At 42.3% G+C, this 20,882-nt stretch overlaps 1 protein-coding gene across 1 annotated transcript in view; it reads right to left on the bottom strand.

The window, feature by feature from the left end:
* Nucleotides 1–20,882, bottom strand: part of LOC126354399 (neuropeptide Y receptor type 2-like) — a 659,461-nt gene that overhangs the window by 2,436 nt on the left and 636,143 nt on the right. The window contains exon 6 of the mRNA XM_050004009.1: nucleotides 12,513–12,698. Within this exon, the coding sequence (XP_049859966.1) occupies nucleotides 12,513–12,698 (186 nt within the window). The remainder of the gene's footprint in view (nucleotides 1–12,512; nucleotides 12,699–20,882) is intronic.

Here is a 20,882-nt window from a genome sequence, read left to right as displayed (position 1 = left end):
ATTGCATAAAATACCTATGTAAATATTTGTACTTCATCTTTGGAATTATTTCTCCAAACGTATCGTGCAAAAATACTGACTGATACAGTGTTTCATTGTTTAAATTACGAATCCTATTTCTGCTAGAGGTCTTGGCCAATTTAAGATTCTTACCAACAGGCGAAAGCTATTCCATCTTGCAATAAATTTCTCGAATCTCCATGTACTATTTTACATTTTATTGCAGAAACATGTGAACCAATACATAAATCACCTAATGAGTAATTTATGAGGGCTAAGTTTGGTTATTAAGAGTACAAATAAATACATACATTTCACTTATGTACAACTTCTGTTTTGAAGAATTTCGTATGCTTCATATTTTGCAATGTTCGCTATGGTAGTAGGCACGCACCACACATACATCGTCATTTTTCAGCTTACATGCACTAAGGCAAGTGAAGTGGCATTTAAGCAATGGCCGAAACTCTTACTTTTATCAAAAATGTTCAATAAAAGCTTCTCTACTAAATAGCTTTTATACATATATATCTTTGGCCACAAACACTATATTTATGACGTCACACAGACGTGCGCTCAATGTAGGTCACGGTGCAAATGTAACGTAAACATTCTCCTATAGGTCAACGTAGGAACTGATGAACGGCCTATATTCAGAATTGCGTGCTGTTTGTCGTGTAGGATGCATGTGCCGCAGTGATATACAGTCAGCCATTAAAACTGGAACACCAGGAAAAAATGGCAAATAACGAACATTTACTTACTGTGTATATTCAGTAATAAACATGTGGTCTAGGGGTAGTGATTCGGACTTGTAATCGATACAGCGTGGGTCCCGGCTTCGAGCCTATCCACGGCTTAAATATTATAGAAAAGTCGTGAACAGTGCCGGACGAGGACTTATGACACACACAGTCACCCTTGCTCTGTCAAAGGCCTTGTCAAGGAAGGCGGAGGAATGGACGGGGGTTTTGGGAACCCCCTTTCCCTTTGGATGAGAAACTCTCCAAATAAGCAGTAAGAATCAGCAATGATCAACTGCACGAGGATGCAGAATGCTATGAAAACTATAGCATTAAAAGCACAAAATATGTATACACAGGATACGTGACCTGCAATAAAGAGAGGATCTGTCCATAGGCAAAAGATTCCGCACTAGTTCCCCATTCGGATTTTTGAGAGAACCAGGGACCTTGCCGTTGCTGGAGAGGCTTGCGTGCCTCAACGACACAGATAGCCGTACCGTAGGTGCAACCACAACGGAGGGGTATCTGTTGAGAGGCCAGACAAACGTGTGGTTCCTGAAGAGGGGAAGCAGCCTTTTCACAAGTTGCAGGGGCAACATTCTGGATGATCGACTAATCTGGCCTTGCAACACTAACAAAAATGACCTTGCTGTGTTGGTACTGCGAACGGCTGAAAGCAAGGGGAAACTACAGCCGTAGGCCGTAGGGCATGCAGCTGTACTGTATGATTAAATGATGATGGCGTCCTCTTGGGTAAAATATTCTGGAGGTAAAATAGTCCCCCATTCGGATCTCCGGGCGGGGACTACTCAAGAGGACGTCGTTACCAGGAGAAAGAAAACTAGCGTTCTACGGATCGGAGCGTGGAATGTCAGATCCCTTAATCGGGCAGGTAGGTTAGAAAATTTAAAAAGGGAAATGGATAGGCTAAAGCTATATAGAGTGGGAATTACCGAAGTTCGGTGGCAGGAGGAACAAGACCTTTGGGCAGGTGAATATAGGGTTATAAATACAAAATCAAATAGGGGTAATGCAGAAGTATTTTTAATAATGAATAAAAAACTGGAGTGCGGGTAAACTACTACAAACAGAATAGTGAACGCATTATTGTGACCAAGATAGACACAAACCCCACGTCTACTATAGTACTACAAGTTTATATACCAACTAGCTCAACAGATGATGAATAAATTGATGAAATGTATGTTGAGATAAAAGAATTATTCAGGTAGTGAAGGGAGACGAAAATATAATAGTCATGGGTGACTGGAATTCGAGAGTAGGAAAAGGGAGAGAAGGAAACATAGTAGGGCAATATGGATTAGGGCTAAGAAATAAAAGAGGGAGCCGCCTGGTAGAATTTTATGCAGAGCTTAACTTAATCATAGCTAACACTTGGTTCAATAACCATGAAAGAAAGTTGTATACATGGAAGAACCCTGGACATACTAAAACGTATCAGATAGATTATATAATAGTAAGACAGAGATTTAGGAACCAGGTTTTAAATTGTAAGACATTTCCAGGGGCAGATATGGATTCTGACCACAATCTATTGGTTGAACTATAGATTAAAACTGAAGAAACTACAAAAAGGTGGGAATTTGAGGAGATTGGACCTGGATAAACTGAAAGAACCAGAAAATGTACGAAGTTACATGGAAACCATAAGGGAAAAATTCCCAGGAATGGGGGAAAGAAATACAGTAGAAGAAGAATGGGTAGCTTAGAGGGATGAAATAGTGAAGACAGCAGAGGATCAAGTAGGTAACAAGACGAGGGCTAGTAGAAACCCTTTGGTAACAGAAGAAACATTGAATGTAATAGATGAAAGTAGAAAATATAAAAATGCATTAAATGAAGTAGGCAAAAAGGAATACAAACATCTCAAAAATGACATCAACAGGAAGTGCAAAATGGGTAAGCAGGGATGACTAAATGTAAGGATGTAGAGGCTTATCTCACTAGGGGTAAGATAGATACTGACTACAGGAAAATGAAATAAACCTTTGGAGAAAAGAGAACCTATTGTATGCATATCAAGAGCTCAGATGGAAACCCAGTTCTAAGCAAAGAAGAGAAAGCAGAAAGGTGGAAGGAGTATGTAGAGGGGCTATGTACTTGAGGACAATGTTATGAAAATGGAAGAGGATGTAGATTAAGATGAAATAGGAGATATGATACTGCGTGAAGAGTTTGACAGAGCATTGAAAGACCTGAGTCAAAACGAGGCCCCCGGAGTAGACAACATTCCATTAGAACTACAGACAGCCTTCGGAGAGCCTGACAAAACTCTACCGTCTGGTGAACAAGTTGTATGAGACAGGCGAAATACCCTAAGACTTCAAGAAGAATATAATAATACCAATCCCAAAGAAAGCAGGTATTGAAAGATGTGAAAATTACCGAACTATCAGTTTAATATGACACAGCTGCAAGATACTAACGCGAACTCTTTACAGACGATTGGAAAAACTGTTAGAAGCCGACCTCGGGGAAAGTGTTGGAATACGTGCGCAAATACTGACCCCACGACTCATCTTAGAAGAAAGATTAAGGAAAGGCACACCTACGTTCCTAGCATTTGTAGACTTAGAGAAATCTTGTGACAATGTTGATAGGAATACTCTCTTTCAAATTCTGAAGGTGGTAGGGGTAAAATACAGGGAGCGAAAGGCTATTTACAATTTGTACAGAAAGCAGATGGCAGTTATAAGGGTCGAGGGCCATGAAAGGGAAGCAGTGGTTGGGAAGAGAGTGGGACAGGCTTGTAGCCTATCCCCGATGTTATTCAATCTGTAAACTGAGCAAGAAATAAAGGAAACAAAAGAAACGGTCGGAGTAGGTATTAAAATCCATGGAGAAGAAATAAAAACTTTGAGGTTCGCTGATGACATTGTAATTCTGTCAGAGACAGCAAGGGAGTTGGAAAAGCAGTTGAACGGAGTGGACAGTGTCTCGAAAGGAGGATATAAGATGAACATCAACAAAAGCAAAACGAGGATAATGGAATGTAGTCGAATTAAGTCGGGTAATGCTGAGGGAATTAGATTGTTAAATGAGACACTGAAAGTGGTAAACGAGTTTTGCTATTAGGGGAGCAAAATAACTGATGATGGCCAAAGTAGAGAGGATATAAAATGTAGACTGGCAATGGCAAGAAAAGCGTTTCTAAAGAAGAGACATTTGTTAACATCGAGGATAGATTTAAATGTCAGGAAGTCGTTTCTTAAAGTATTTATATGGAGTGTAGCCATGTATAGAAGTGAAACGTGGTTGATAAATAGTTTAGACAAGAAGAGAATAGAATTATTCGAAATGTGGTGCTACAGAAGAATGGTGAAGGTTGGATGGGTAGATCACATAACTAATGAGGAGTTATTGAATACAATTGGGGAGAGGAGGAGCTTGTGGCACAACTTGACAAGCAGATGGGATCGGTTGGTAGGACATGTTCTGAGACATCGAGGGATCCCCAATTTAGTATTGGAGGGCAGCGTGGAGGGTAAAAATTGTACAGGGAGCCCAGGAGATGAATACACTAAGCAAATTCAGAAAGATTTAGGCTGCAGTAGGTACTGGGAGCTGAAGAAGCTTGCACAGGAATGAGTAGCATGGAGTGGTGCATCAAATCAGTCTCAGGGGGGGGGGGGGGGGGGAATTGAAAGAATATAATGATTTCTCGTCGGACGAATATTAACGACAAGATAATATTTATGAGAGGAGGGATTCGTAATGAATCGGAACGTAGAGCAGGGAGTGAGTAAGTGGACGTTCAGTTTCAAGGCGAAAAACTAGAGATAAAAGTATACGAGGTTAGTGAACAGGTAATTCTGTATTTAAACGGGGAAGAAAATATAATAGGGGTTGGTGTTTTTGGGGAAGGAGACCAGACAGCGAGGTCATCGGTCTCAGTGGATTAGGGAAGAACGGGGAAGGAAGTAGGCCGTGCCCTTACAGAGGAAGGGCATTTGCGTGGAGTGATTTAGGGAAATCACGGAAAACCTCTAAATCAGGATGGCCGTATGCGGGATTGAACCGTCATCCTCCCGAATGTGAGTCCAGTGTGAAAATCTAATAATAACGGGAATTGGACGCGGTTGTAAATGAAGGAATAGAAGAAATGTTACATGCCTTTCATCTGAAATGAGAGAAGAGACAGACTATTAGAATTCTGCAACAAATTTAATTTAGTAACAGCGAATACTCTCGTCAAGAATTTTACGAGGAGCTATACTTGGATAAAATGAGACACAGAAAATTACAGATGCGTTACATCATGGCCAGACACAGACTCCGAAATCATATATTCGATTGGAAGGAAAACGATTTGCAGGCGTTGACTCAGATCACAATTTAGTAACGATGGAAGTTTAAGAGAACGTTTGGATGCTTGTGGTAGAAAGTGGCATATTGATGTACTGACGAACCATATGAGATTCGTTTGGGTTGTGCTAGGGACGTTTATACTGCGATAAGAAGTAGAACAGTAAAAATTTCAGTTGCAGAGGAGTGCACATCTCTAGAAAGGCCAAAGAAAGATATTGGTGGGTCAAACAAAGGTGCAAGGAACATAACTCCGCTGAAGTAGGACATTTGGTAAGAGAAGAAATATTTCCACTGATCGACGAAAGATGGATGCACAAAAATATCAAGGGAGAGATAGGAATACGTCAAAATTAAGTGTTTTCCAGTGGAACAAACTGGAATGCATGGCGGCCAAGAGGAAAGGATAATGCGAAGAAATCTAAAAAGGAGTGATCGTCAGATGGAATGACTCATAATGTACAATAGTTATACCAATGCTCTACGTAATGAACAGAAAGTGTGGTAACATTGAGAAAAAGGGAAACGTAGACTTCGGCGTTCGGACTCCAGACTGACCTATCAGGCCCGACTTGCCACCCTGTCATCCTCTGCCAATTGCGTCTTGTGGACGCCGTGAGGAGACACACGTGGTCAATAGACCGCTCTCCCGGTCGTCTGGTTTCTTGACTTTGTAACCGCTACCAGTCGGTCAAGTAAGTCCTTAGTTTTCCTCACAAATCAGAGTGAAACCCGCACAAATCGACCCACCAAGCGAAATCCGTGGGAGTAGCGGGAATTGAACCTGGCTCCACCGCAAGGCAGTCGGTCTTGTAGACCAGTCAGCTACGGATGCAGACGATAACAGCAAGCGTGCAGTAGGAATTCCGCTGCTAAACGCAGAGGAAAGAGTAGGTAGGTGTAAAGAGTGCACTGAATCTTTCTGTAAGGGAAGGTAGAAAATGGAAATTCGTCAGTGGAATAGTACGAGTTGTCAATGAGCAATTAATTTAAATTACGTTTGAAATTAGCTTCGCTACCTGTCAGACATGCACGCTGGCTTAGCGGCGCCTGCACAGTAGCTCAGCGTGTTCGGCCACAACAATGAACTTGAAAGGGTATCAAGTGACGTCCGCCCAGACCAAATGTAATGAACATTAACGAACCAAATGAAGAAAAGAAAAAAAGAAAAGTGTGTAGCGTCCTTGATTTGTACTCAAAACGTCCTCGGTACCGTATTCGAAACCCTACATCGCTTAAATTTTGAATAAAAAGCGTCTGCAATGGTGGTCGAAGACTTCTGGCATAAGAACTCACCACTCTTTCAGCGAACGACCTTTCAAAGAGGGCGGAGGAATGGACAGAGTTTCATGGCACTCTCTTGCCCTTAGAGTGGTGCTCGTAAAGACGGAATAATCAGCAATAAGCAACAGCATGAGGATGCAGAAGATGACGAAAACCACTGCATTAAAGACACACAATGTACATCCACAAGACATGTGGCCTCCAATTGAAATGGTTCATGATGGTCTCTCCACTGGCAGAAAATTCTGTACTAGCCACCATTGTTATCTTCAGGAGGGGTCTGCCAAGGAGAATGTGACCATAAAAATAATAAATAAAAAATATATTTTTTTTAAAGACCTGAATAACCAACGAAAGGATTACGTTCTACGAGTTGTGGCGTGGAATGTCAGAAGTTCTAACAGTATAGTGAAGGTATAGAAACTTAAAGGGGAAATGCTAAGGCAGAATCTAGGTATAGCGGGGGTCAGTGAAGTGAAATGGAAATAAGACAACTAGTGTATGATTGATTACGAATAGGAAGGTAGGGCAGAGTGTGAGTTATCGTGAACAGTTCAATGATAGGGTGGTTCTCATTAGAATCGAAATTTAGTCCATAGAGCTCTCTTCTTCGGCAGTAACAGTACTTCTAAAGCTGCTGTATATCGAATCGAACTGAGCTCTGATGACACGGATTCGTTATTACATGCTGCTTCAACAGTTGGGCAGAGTTCGCCAATTGTATGGCTAGCGAGTGGTCACAGTCTTCCCCGCCATTCACGGGAATAGGTCTGGAGAACGCGTTGGTCGGAGCAACAGTCGAATACCCTAAGAGAAAAAGTGCGGTCATGCGTTGCCTTGGAATAAGATTACACCAGAGGGATATAGGGAAACAGACCAGCATTAACAGAAACATGACGGCTATACCAAACAGACATGACTGTGCTGTGTACCCAATGACACCCTACATCATGACAGGCACTGGTCCTGTGTGACGAAGACGAATGGAATCTGGCAGCTTTCGTTCTTCTCGAAACGTCGAGATACGAATACGTCCATCGTGATGTTGTAACTCGTCTGCAAGGTCAGTACTGCGTCCGGTGCTCTTATGGGGCAGACCACAGTCTTTGAAAATGAAGAGAACCAGCAAAAACATTCGCTTTATGTGTGGATCTATCTCTGCCGAGAAAACAATGTCTATCCTCACGTAATACCTGTCACGTGCGACAGTTGAAATCCAGCATGGTTCAGCTGATGTCGTCCAGTCCATATTTGTATTTTAGTCATCAGACCACAACTACAGCAGTATCATGGAATGGTAAATCTTTGTGTCAGCAGAGCCAGATTCCGACAAGTGCCACCTCATTACATTACTTGTCTACCAAACAACCAACATCCAGGTGTTATTTCTGAATGAGAATTGCTCTTTAATTATATACGGTGAACCATAACTCTACAGAAAAACTTTCGTCGAACAAACCGAGATAGAAATGTGCACTAAACATGGGCTCTAAATTGCATGCCTTAGAAGCTAAGGGCAGTTGTACAGCCTTGATACTGTAAAACACACCTCTTCTATAGAACAGGTGCTTACAGCCCGTAAGGTATACACTTTAGAGCCGAACGTTGCAGGGCATTTTTTCTTGTTTCTCTACATACTACTACCTCTGAAAGTTTGTCGTTGGAACTCTGGTTCATCCTGTATATAGACTTCGAAAGTCGTCAATCCTACCTACCTTCCTACTTACCTACCTACCTAAGCGAAGTTAACTCTACTGAAAACTTTCCGAAGGCATGATAACCATTGCGAAGCATAGAGAACATAGCGGGCGTGAGGTGTCCACAGCGTATCGATGTTATTAGTAGCAGAGCAACGTAAGACGACATTCTCGTAATCCTCATTCCGTACGTTACTGCTATTCCGTACAAATGCACATTTGAACAACTACATAATGTGGTCAATTAGGACCATTCACACAGCCAAAACCGACAAGGGCATTTTAGAAGCAATTTGAACAATATTTAGCGACTCACGGCGCAAATTAAAACAAAGGTAGAGATTCTCAGTCCTTTTAAAACCATTGTAGCCCACAGAATGCGACACAGGACTACCAGGAAATATTTACTATTAGCTGGGCAACCAGATTGTGTTCTATTCGCCATAAAGCCGTCCTCCAATGGTACAGCAAAATATGAAGAGGGGGGAAGGCTAAATGATACGATGATACAGGAAAAGTGTAGAACCTGTTTTGCTGTCAGAAAAATGGCGTGAATGTGTGGCTTCGTTTAGGAGAGACTTAGTTACCACTACACCATAATGGTCACCATCAACATCACCACTATGTGTAAATTTTTATCTGTGATAATTATACACATATTTTGCTTGTTGAAGGAACGTTGAGCAGTATCGGATAGTTCCCGAATTCCATCTATCCCATTCTTTTCCCACTCGTACAGGGTCATGCAAATGTGCAGTACAACCTTCGTTCACACACTTAGGGATTAACCAGTGGTGTATACCCCTCCCCTCCCCCCTTGCAAGACGATCACTGTCATCCCCTGAAGACTCGTGATACTTCATGGCACGAGGCACGAGGATGCATAGTTTTGTCTGAAATACATGACAAATCCATTGAAGATTTATGACAATATTTACTTGCAGTGGAGCCAACTATCACCTCTGTGATAGCACCATATACGACCAAAACACATAATTGTAACAGGAGGAGGCCTTGCGCGTTACTGAAAAAATTCACCACAAGGGCATGATTCTATCATAACACGCTCAAATAAAATAGATAATTTAACAGTAATGTTCTGCGTTGTGGTCCCAGACGGGCCGCTCTAGCGCGACCGACCGCCGTGCATCTCCTGTCAGTGGCATTACTGATTGCAGTATGGAGGGCCATATGGTAAGTACACCGCTCTTCAGGTCGTTGTTGGGTTTCTTCGCTTTGGAACCCCTACTAATCGGCCGAGTAGCTCCATAGTTAGCGTAACGACGAAGCATGCTCCCTTTGAGGAAACATCTCCACAGTAGCGGGTAGCAAACACGGGTGCGAGGCTGGCACTAAGGATACAACATGTGTATCCACAGCGTGTGTGCCCATTACCTGAAGGAAGTCATTATGATTCCTCCATTACAAAAGATCCCGATAAGTGCCCCATTCGAATGTATGTATACTGCTGATATTTGAAAACTTTCTTCTGTATGTTTCTACATTTATCGAAGTATAAGTGAAGAAGATTCCCGCTGATTTCCTACGTAACTATATCCATAGCCCCATACAACTTTAGGCAGACGGTACTACCCATATCAAGAAGATTCTAGACAGGTAATTTTTGATCTCACATGTTTTGGAATTTTTATATATTCACTAAATTGCTAGTTGCTCATTTAGACTCACCACCAATTAGCTCTCTTATTTGGAATGCTAAGTTATTGCCTCGCTGTTGGACATTACAATCGAAAGAAGGAGAGATAGTGAAGTAAGACAACGGTGAACAACAGTCACTGCTCTCAGGAGACATCCTGAGATAATAGAAGGAATTATGTGTTGGGTGGAATGTGAAGGTTGTAGAGGGAGGAAAGACTTGAAACAGTGAGGAAGCTGAAGTAGATGTGGGATGCCACAGTTTTGTAGAGACGAAGAAGCTCGCACAGGATGGACTAGTGTGGCACTTGCACGAAATCCATTTACGATCTGAATGCTACAACAACAAAAATTATTTTGTTATGTCTTATAACTGATTTTTAAATGTAATTTAAGTGTAATTGCTTTCTTCTGCTTTACATTCCTGTATTACTGCAGCTAATTGTTAGCATTGGTATTATATCTGTTAACAATAAATTATATCATTCTCGCGATTAGTGATCAATGACTTCACAATGTTCTTGGACACACAGTACCACGTATTTTGATCATATGATCTATATGTAACGTTTCTTAATGTTTTCTTGTATTTTGGCATGTGCACTGATGTACCACTTTTAATTTTGTCATTTTATGTAATTACGTAATTTTATATAATTTATGTCACGGCGCCACCATTTAACCCTTCTGCCAGGTAGCGGCAATTTTGTCTTTCGACCCTTGCTTTATGGGAACTCATTTAGTGCGTCATCTCATGTTACGTTCACAAATGGTAGGTAACGTTCTCACCCTTGAGCAACCTTTGCTCTTGGGTAGATAGAAATGGATTGTATTTACACTTTTGATTAATGTTCTTTAATTATTACCATCTAAAAGTTATTCTAATGTATTTTTGTATACCAATTCATTTGTTATGATTCTATTTTAGAGTTCTGAAGATGGAAATAATCCCTATACGCGTCATGCATGCTTCGTGATCAATAACGTCAGTCTTCACTTTTTGGTTGACCTCATTCTAAACATTTTGAACTTTAGTCCAAAAATGATTACTATTACTTCTACAGTAGGGCGCTCATAATAAATCATGAAAGACGTGGTTACAGTTAAATTTTAGATTAACCGAAGGAAGGATGTAGTTCTGATGTTGCTCTCCAATGACCAGGTCAGTTTTAAGTTTTTAATATTCACTTTTCGAGTCCTTATAAAGTTACTCCATAGATTTCAGACATTTTTTTGTAAAAAAAGCCTCTTTTGCAACAGTTCAACAATAATTACTACAGGGCAGTTAAGGAAAACTTGAAAAAAAATTCTTTTACATTTACCTGTTACTTGTTTCCTACTGTAATGACATGTAAATGAAGGTGTAGTCACAGTGATGGAATCTATAATGTGAAAATAAGCTTCACAAGATGTAGTTTATTATAAAGATAAGACATCTGTCATCATCGAGGCGTTATTTATTTAATGTTTAGTAGTTACAGAAGTATTAAGGCTAATACATAAGTCCAGTTTTTTATTGGTTCTGTAACAATGAAAACTACTTTGCTGGATGGTTCATATGTAACAGTTTCATCACCTAATTACAACATACTCTTCTTCAAACAAAATAATCAGATACCCACACATTACATCTGTTGTGTTTTAATTAATTTTTAATGTAGAACAATTGACGTACCCGAAAAATTACCGAATAATTTTACAGAAAGTTACTCGATGTCTGAAGTTGTGCACAATTTTCATGCATCCATTTTTGCAGGATGTTTCCCATTCTTTGCGAGAAACCTCTGTCGTTGACGGATTACGTCATGGTGAACAAATTGTTCCCAGCGACGTGTTTTAGTATCCCTCAGCTCTGGTGTAAAGAGATTTCACCGAATTAGCGGAGTCTATAAACCAGGTGCACAGCATGCAATCTACCCCAGTAAATTGATGGAGTGATTCTGAAAAAGAAAACTATAAGAAAGAGTTTGTCCAAGGAGAGAGAGTGATTTTAGAATCAAGAACTTCAGTTTTGCTACACCTACCGCCTTTCACGCGTTGTGAATCCATGATAGGCTTCACACATTGCATACCAAAGCTGTACATTTCCTCCTTCTTTCAGGGGCGCATGACATTAGGCGTAAGCAAACATTATGTATCTAACACTAGTTGTTCCCCATGTGATGATTTATCACATCTACACGTTTGTAATAATTATTTTTTGAAAAGCTTTTTATTTTTAATAACAGCAGATTTAATACTATGAAAAATTGGCTCTTCCAATCTTGTGGATGATTAAATGGTAGTATTTGCTTGACCGTGATAGGAATTTTAGAAGTAATCATTCATTTCACCTGGTTATTGCTGATTAATCAGGAATATCCTTTTTGAGTACGTATAGACGGTTGTTTAATACACAAACTATTCTGTAGTCTCTGGCTGTTATGTGTCACATCAGAACTGTTGTCATTATGGGCGAGTCAGAGCAGCTGCTACTTTAATAATTAATATCGTACTAAAACGTACATAGTAACAGGAATTAATCTTTGGTAACAAACGAATATGTACTGAAGACAGTTATATGAAAATGAAACAAAATTGTTAATTTAATAATTTTGATAAATACTGCATGCCAAATTTTTAGCTTGGAATAATTTGTAAGCTCTGTAGGGGTAAACCAAGCTGTACCTTGCTTACGATTTGTTTCTACGTTTACGTGTTCTTCGCTCAGTGTAATGTTATCGTCACGAGTAGACACTTCATTAATTCTGAACAAGCTCTCATCTCACGTAACATACGCGTTACCGTCTCACCGCTTTCTTACCCCTTTTGCATCTCGAAGGGAGCAGTTGCATGAACTCGTGTCGGATGTTGGAGTTCAGCCAGCCGTAGACGATAGGGTTGCTGACGGCTGACGTCATGGCTGTGATGTGGCAGGCCGCCAGGGCGAGGTACTGCGCTTCCGTTGTGGCCTCGGGAAACCCCAGGTCCATTACAATTTGGTACAGCCCTGCGAAACAAAACGTATGCGGCTGGCTGCATTACACTAATTGTGACTGGGGACAATATATGGGAGTCCGTACCATACATCCATGAAATCGTACGCTACTATAATTGCATCACCAGAAAAAAATAGAAAACAATAAAAATGAACTATGCGTGTGCCGAACAGCAGGAAGGATACATGATTAAATTCGTGTACGTTTTGATAGTATAGAGGGAGTTCAGCCAGCCGTTGTGAATTCAGTACACCGAGTTGCCACTTCTGATACCAACAGGGGCTCTAGCCGGCGTGGAATCGCATCGCTCTGAGTCTGGACAACCGACAGGGCTACGTCGTCCCATGCTACTCCTCCTCTATGTTAATGATAATGGCTAGCGAGTGTCGGTGTGCCAGACTCTCAGTAACGTACAACCAAGACTACAGTAGGACACGATGTGCAGGATAAAAAGAAAAGCACTCCGTCTTCAGGCCACAAGCAGCCCATTGAGACCTTCCGACTGCCGTGTCATCCTCAGAGGAGGAAGCGGATAGGAGGGGCATGTGGTCAGCACACCTCTCTCCCGGTCGTGATGATGAATTTCTTTGACCGGAGCCGCTACTATTCGGTCGAGTAGCTCCTCCATTGAGGATGAGAGCACCCCGAGAAATGGCAACAGTTCATGTTCACTCATCCAAGTGCCGGCCACACCCGACAGCGCCTAACCTCGGTGACCTGACGGCAACAGGTCTATCACTGCGGCGAGGACGTTGCTAGCTCAGGATAGCATGGGCAAAATGCGGTCTTGCGTTTTGTTGAAGGATAACGTCACGGAGACGTCGATTACAGGGCATAACCTCGGGTCTCAACATGTCAGACACATAACCTTACGTCAAAAGTACCAGTTATGTGAAGCTGAGGTGGTCGTATCAGGTGCGCAATGGTCTGCAACACCATCACGAAATGTGCTGCACCAATATGACAATGACGAATGCAATCTTATAGCCTCCAAACACTGGTACATCCATTGTGATGCCGAACTAAGACACGTCTGAAATGTCGGCATTGTGTCACTCCTGTGCCCTGCGTTCTCGTTAGACGAACCATTGTCAGCGAACCTTCATCTACTGCCGCGTTATCGAAGTTGCATCGACTGTCTTCTTGTTGACAGTCCGTGGTGCTCCAGTCGTCACTGTAGCATCCATACTTGTGTTTTTGAGTTTTCAGAAACACGACGACCAAGGGATGTGACCTCAATCAAATTTATTCCACCATTTAGGGACATGACACTACACAGATGGTTACCTTTGTAGACTTGTACATGCACCTTGACTACGTAAATTCTCTAAAGAGTAGCGCCACAACTTGTCGCAGTGAGAGCCACTGGACGTGTGGAATGGAAGCAAAGAGCTCTTGAATATGCTGCTGGAGAATACTCTGCTACGCAGTTTTTTCGGTGTGTCCACAAAGCATTAATTGTGGCTGCAAAATAACCTTAACTTACAAATTCAGACCGTCCATATCCCACACATTTTCAAAGGGGAACTTGTTAGACGAACGCACAGGCGAGGGAATCTGTGGTGCACATCGTTCTTCGAAGGAGACCTGCATATTTCTCACCACATGTGGCCAGACATTGTGCTACTGAAATATGGCAGTTGGAACGGCATGCAGGAGGGTTCAGGCTATAAAACCCTCCTCATGTAGCAGTAGCTGTTCAGAGTTTCCTCAAGACTAACGTGGCCAGGGTACGTGTTATATGTAATGGCGGCCCCATCCATCACACTTGGCATTTGTCCTCTGTGCCACTCAACAATATAGTGTGCGCGATTACTTTCACCATGGCAGCGTCTAACGCGTATGCGGCCATCACTGCAGGACAAGATGAAGTGGAACTCATCCGTAAACAATGCATTTTGCAACACATCACGTCCTGCCGACTTCACGAGCCCATTTCAGTCTGCGGCGTCGGTGGGTTCTGGTCAGTAGAAGCCGACACAGTGGCATGCTTGCCACCAGTTCAGTCAGCTGTGGACAGCGTCGAACCGTCGGCGGAGACATGTTCACAGCCATTGCAGCGCGTCGCGCCAACACCATGGACGAAGCTGTTCTGTCCGTTCTGCCAAGAGGGCGTGACGGCCATCATCCAGCGCTGTGGTCACTTTGTGTCGATCAATACACTGTCGGCGGTGTGTACGGCCTTCTATTCTCCACTGGTTCCACATAAGGCTCACTGCTGATGCAACGTGCTCTGTATAAGCCGTAGTGTCAGGGAACGATAGATCATCCTCCCGGAGACCAAACCTCGGCCCCGTTCGAACGCTCTCAATTGCCGATATTGCACCCTGTGACGCTGGCGAGGAACAGTGGCACCTGATTATAAGTTTACATTTCGTACGAGGGCTCCGCACCGCCTGATCGTTGCGAAACACTGTCCTGTCACACAAAAGGAGGTGCTGTTGGTCCTGACTGCATGCCCCCTCTCTGTCACTGAAATCACTTATTATGGTTCCGCTCTTCTACAAATTCTCTTTATCGTGGCGTGTTGTTGCAGACCATCTCTCCTGAGTTTTCACTTTTTACAGATGTGTACTTGTTGGATGTATTCCAGTATCTGTTTACGACTGAAGTTTTTGCCCTCTGCAGCTCTCTCTGTTACCATGGAGGTTATTCCCTCATGTCTTAACGCAAGTCCTGTTATCCTGTTCCTTCTTCTTTTCAGTGGTTTCCATGTCTTCTTTTCTTAACTGATTCTGTGGGAAAGTCCTTATTCTTTATCTAATAAGTCCACAAAATTTTCAACATACTTCCGTAGCACCTCATCTCAAATGCTTTGATTCTTTTATGTTCCTGTTTTTCCACGGTCTATGTTTCACTGCCACACAATGTAGTGTTTAAGATGTAAAAACTCAGAAATATTTTCCTTAGATTAAGGCTTATTTTTGATACTATCACCCTTTTCTTTCCCTGGAAAGCCCTCTTCATATGTGGTAGACTGCGTTTTAATATTACCCGTTTTTCCCTATTTCTTACTCCTACGTTTCTCAGGACATCGAACATCTTGCACCATTTTCCATTATCGACCGTTTTTGTAGGTCGATGTTAGAGATCCGATGGTTGTTTTTTTTGTCTTGTTTCCATTATCAAACACAACATCAGAGTCACTTCTCTGGTGGCTTTACCTTTCCAAAAGCCCAACTGATCGTCATCTACTTAATCCCCAATTGTCTTTTCCGTTCTCTTCTCAGTAGTTTGGATGCATGAGCTGTTAAGTTGACTATGCAACAATTCTCTCAGTTCTCACAATTGTTGGCTCTTGCTATCTTAGGAACTGTGTGAATGATGTTTTACCGAATGTCTGATGGTACATCGACAGTCTCACATATTTTGCACACTGACTTGAACCGTAGTTCGATTGCCACTTCTCACAGTAATTTTATGAACTCCGATGCAATGTTACCTATCCCTTCTACCTGTCATCTGAAAAAAGTCTTTCAAAGCTCTCCTAAATTCGTGCTCTAATACTGAATCCATTCTGGGTCTAATACTGCAACCCCTGTGTCTTCCTCATCACAAATAATCTCGTCAGAGAAGCCTTCCACCTCATAGAAGCCACCTATACCCTCTCTCCTCTGCGGTTAACAGTGGAATTCCCGTTGCACACTTAATGTTACCACCTTTGCTCTCAGTATCAGCGAAGGTTGTTCAAACTTTTCTCTGTGCTATGTTTTTTCTTTTTTTCTGCCAGTCATTTCTTTTTCGATTTCTTCACATTCTCCCTGCGGTCATTTATCCTTGGCTTCCCTGTACTTCTTATTTATTTCAATCCTAAGGGATTAATAGAGTTACATTCCTGTCTATATCTGAGCATGTTGGTATTTCCTTCTTTCGTTAACACTTTAAGTACATCTTCTGTTATCCAAGGTTTCTTCGTAGTCAAGGCCCTTATACCTATGTATTCCTTTCCTACTTCCGTGATTGCCTTCTTTAGAGATGTTCCTTCCTCTTCAACAGAACTGCCTACTGAGCTATTCATTATCACGGTATCCATGGCCTCAAAAATTTGAAGCCTATGTCTTCATTCCTTAGTACTTCCATGTCACACTCCGTTGCACATAAATCTTTCCTGACCAGTATGCTAAACTTCAGCCTACTCTTCATCAGTAGTAAATTTTGATCTGAGTGTACATCTGCTCGAGGGGCGCATTGCAATCGCATATTTTATTTCCGTATCTCTGCCTAACCATGATGTAATCGAACTGAAATATCCCCGTATATTTCGGTCTGCTCCATGTATAGTTCCACCTCCTTTGAGTCTTGACCAGTATATTCGCTATTAAACTCTTAAACTCTGAAATTTACTGCAGAACTGAATTAATCCTTCTTCTTTCTCATTCCTACTGCCAAACACATATTTTCCCGTAACAATTTTTTCCGTTCCTTCCCTTACAACTGAGTTCCAAACAACGACGTTTCTTAGATTTTCATCTGTCATTGCATAATGAATTTCCCGCTCAATATCTTTATACACTTTCTCGATCTCTTCATCTTGTGCCTGCGACGTCCGCATGTATACCTGAACTATCATCGTCGTGGGTTTGCTGTGGAGTCCGATGGGAACAACCCTGTCACTAAACTGTTCACAGTACCTCATTCTCAACCCTCTCCCCTATATTCTCCTATTGATAAGGAATGGTAATCCAACTGTGCCATTTTGTGACGCTCGTGATATTAGGTACAAGAAACAATCACATTTCCCGACACACGGTACGTGACGCCGCTACAAGATGCGGCATGCTCTAGTGAACAAAACTGTATCTTCCTTAGGGCATTGGTCGCTTGGGGACCCAGAGATCCTGCAACGCATTACGTACGGCCCCACTGAACGCATCGATTCCCTATACGCTATACAGGCATTGGTTCTCGACCTACACCTTCAGCAATATCGGTAAACGATAATCCGCACTCAGAACAGACGCTCCTTCTGATTACATGAGACACAACAGTAGCTTAGCGTTAGTCCGACTACTTTACGCTCTTGTGCTAAAGTCCTAACAATTTTCATATACATTCATACAGTACACATCGTATCAAATTGACGTTTGGTTAATGTCACTTCCTTGACGATGCAATTTTAATGGCTAGCAATGTAACTCTAGTTGGAAACAATAGGGCTAGTCGCAACGCGAGGATCTCATCTTATGGAGAGAAGTACTTTAAGTAATTGTTAGGGGAGGTGTCATGTATTTGGATAAAAAAATTATTTTCCTAGCCTACAGAGTTTAATTTATGTTGTGTTTAAATTTTTTCGTCGTAGCAGCATTAGTAATTTCTTTATAATGTTAAAATGTTTAACTCTGTTCTGACAGCCACTCCCTTCTTTTCAAAGTTTGGGAATGTGCTTGCTTCATCGAAACTGTTGTGAGAGTTAAGGAATGAGGTAGGTTAGAAATTTTAAAAAGGGACATCGATCGGTTGAAGTTAGATATAGTGGGAATTAGTGAAGTTCAGTCGTAGAGGTAACATGGCATCTGGTCAGGTGTAAACAGGGTTATAAACACAATAGCAAATAGCGGTAATGCAGGAATAGGTTTGATAACAAATAAAATAATAGGATTGCGGGTAAGCTACTACAAATAGCACAGTGAACCTATTATTGGACGCCAACATAGACACGAATGGTTCAAATGGCTATGATCACTCTGCGACTTAACTTCTGAGGTCATCAGTCGCCTAAAACTTAGAAATAATTAAACCTAACTAACCTAAGGACATCACACACATCCATGCCCGAGGCAGGATTCGAACCTTCGACCGTAGCTGTCGTTCGGTTTCAGACTGTATCGCCCAGAACCGCAAGGCCACTCCTGCCGGCTCGTTGACTTCCTACAGCCTTAATTTACGAAACATAAAACTATCAAGAGAGTTGAGGTACACCTTGATATGGCACATTCTCTCATCCTATATGAAAAAAAAAGAAGTGCTTCACCATTACCCTCCAGAGCACAGCATCTGAGAAATACATCTGCTTGTGGTTTGGGTTGGGGTTGATATGAGGGAGGAGACCAAACTGCGACGACATCGGTCTCATCGGATTGGGGAAGGATGCGGAAGGAAGTCGGTCTTGCCCTTTCGAAGGAACCATCCCGGAATTTGCCTGAAACGATTTAGAAAAATCACGGGAAACCTGAATCACGATGGCCGGATGCGAGAATGAACTGTGGTCCTCCCGAAAGCGAATCCAGTGTGCTAACCATACGCCACCTTGCTCGGTCATCTGCTTATGCCTGGTGTCGGGATATCTATGAATTTTGAAAACTGTTCCCACTTTGATGCATCAGTACTGTCTGCTTTTAATTTGGAATGGTAGACTTGGTGAAGTTTTGGTCTATTATAGTGACATGTCTTCATGCCAGGAATGCTTACTCAATCACCAAGTAGCTGATTTACTATTATACCTGGTCGGGATCATCATTATATAATCAGTCATCTGACAATTTGACATATAATGTTGGATAAATGCTTCTTCTACACATTTCGAAGCAATTATGTTTCTCTTATTCTGTGTTAGTTCATAAATATGCTCTTTCACTCTTTATTTTGCCTGATTTCTTCTTTTAGCTTCCCGTAAAGCTGTTGCCATTCCTTATGCGTGAGACTTGTCACACGAAAACTGACCCGATGGTTTGCCTTATTGCTTCAACTGTACAGACACCAGTCTAATTGACCGCCTGCTTAACAGCCTTCTTGTCCATCTTTGGAACGAAATGCAACATTGAGATTACGTATTAGGGATCCGACAGTTTTTTGGTAGGCTTTTGGAGTTATGTGGCAATAGAAGTCCACAAACATGTCACATAATTCGCGTAAATTGCGGGCCGCTCATTTGAGCGTCCGGTTGTAGCACCCTGTAGCAACCCAGATGGTTCCATAGGATTCACATCAGGCGAATCTGGTAGCAGACACATCAACGTCAGTTGACTGTAACGCTCCTAAAACCACTGTAGCACTGTTTCGGCTCCGAGACACGGACCGTTATACTGTTGAATGATGATATCGCCTTCGAGAAAGACATTATTCATGAAGGGATGCAGGTGGTTCGCAGCTGTCAGCCTGCCTTCAGTTACTACCGCAGGTCCAGTGCAAGAACAGTACAATGTCTCCCACAGCATAACACTGTTCTTACCGGTATGCGTCTGTGGCCCGCTGCATGTTTCGAGCCGCCGTTCACATCGATGAAGGCGTTTGTCGAGTCGCTCATCGGCCTAGTGGTGCAAGAATGTGAGTCACACGAAGAGGAAACACGCTTCCATTGATCGGAGGTCGGATTCCGGTGGTCCGGTGCCTACTGTAGGCGTAAATGACGACGTCGTTGTGCCAAAATGTGAGCACGTAGGGGTGGTCCGCTGCGGAGCTCCGTGTATAAGAATGAACGATGATCGTCGTGGTCCGCAACACTTGTGCTTTCACCAATATCGTGCTCTTTTGGCAGAGACGCCATTGATCACCATCTATCCTACTTAACACAGCAGACAAGCCTCCAATCCCCACTTTCTGTGAAGAGTCGACGATCAACCATTTTGCGCCTAATTGCAGTTTCACTGTCCTTCTACTTATTCCCGTAGATGCACACGACATAGTACGTAAAGATTTGATCCGTTTCGCCGTTTCTAAGATACTCGTTCACAGGCTCTGCGCTATAATAAGCTGCCCTTCGTCGATGTTTCTTATCTCAATGGGTTTCCCCATTTGCAGCTCATACCTTCACTAGTGTGATCCCCCATCCGTATCTGCTACCCTTACACACTTTTGTTACTGCTTCACGTGCGCCGAGCACTACTGAGTGGCATTTAACGTCGCGATGGGCAGTAGTCATAATGTTTTGACTTACCTGTGTATGCTCTAAATAATAGACTAATTTTAGCACAACCTCCTAAATCTCAGCCAAGTAATATGAACGTGGAACGGGCTGATTCGATTCATTAATTTTCTTGTGACACTTTCTAACGTTCATGGGCTGCTCCCAGCTGTAAGACGGAAGTTCTATGACGATGTAGTAGGATATTCTCTCTCTCTCTCTCTCTCTCTCTCTCTCTCTCTCTCTCTCTCTCACACACACACACACACACACACACACACACACACACACACACTCGGTTATTTCTTGGAGTAATACCAAAATCGTGACATTTTCACAGAACTTGTGCAGCTGC

Source organism: Schistocerca gregaria, chromosome 3 (genome assembly GCF_023897955.1).
Source record: "Schistocerca gregaria isolate iqSchGreg1 chromosome 3, iqSchGreg1.2, whole genome shotgun sequence".
Classification (NCBI taxonomy): domain Eukaryota; kingdom Metazoa; phylum Arthropoda; class Insecta; order Orthoptera; family Acrididae; genus Schistocerca; species Schistocerca gregaria.
This window is presented reverse-complemented; position numbering and strand designations above follow the sequence as displayed.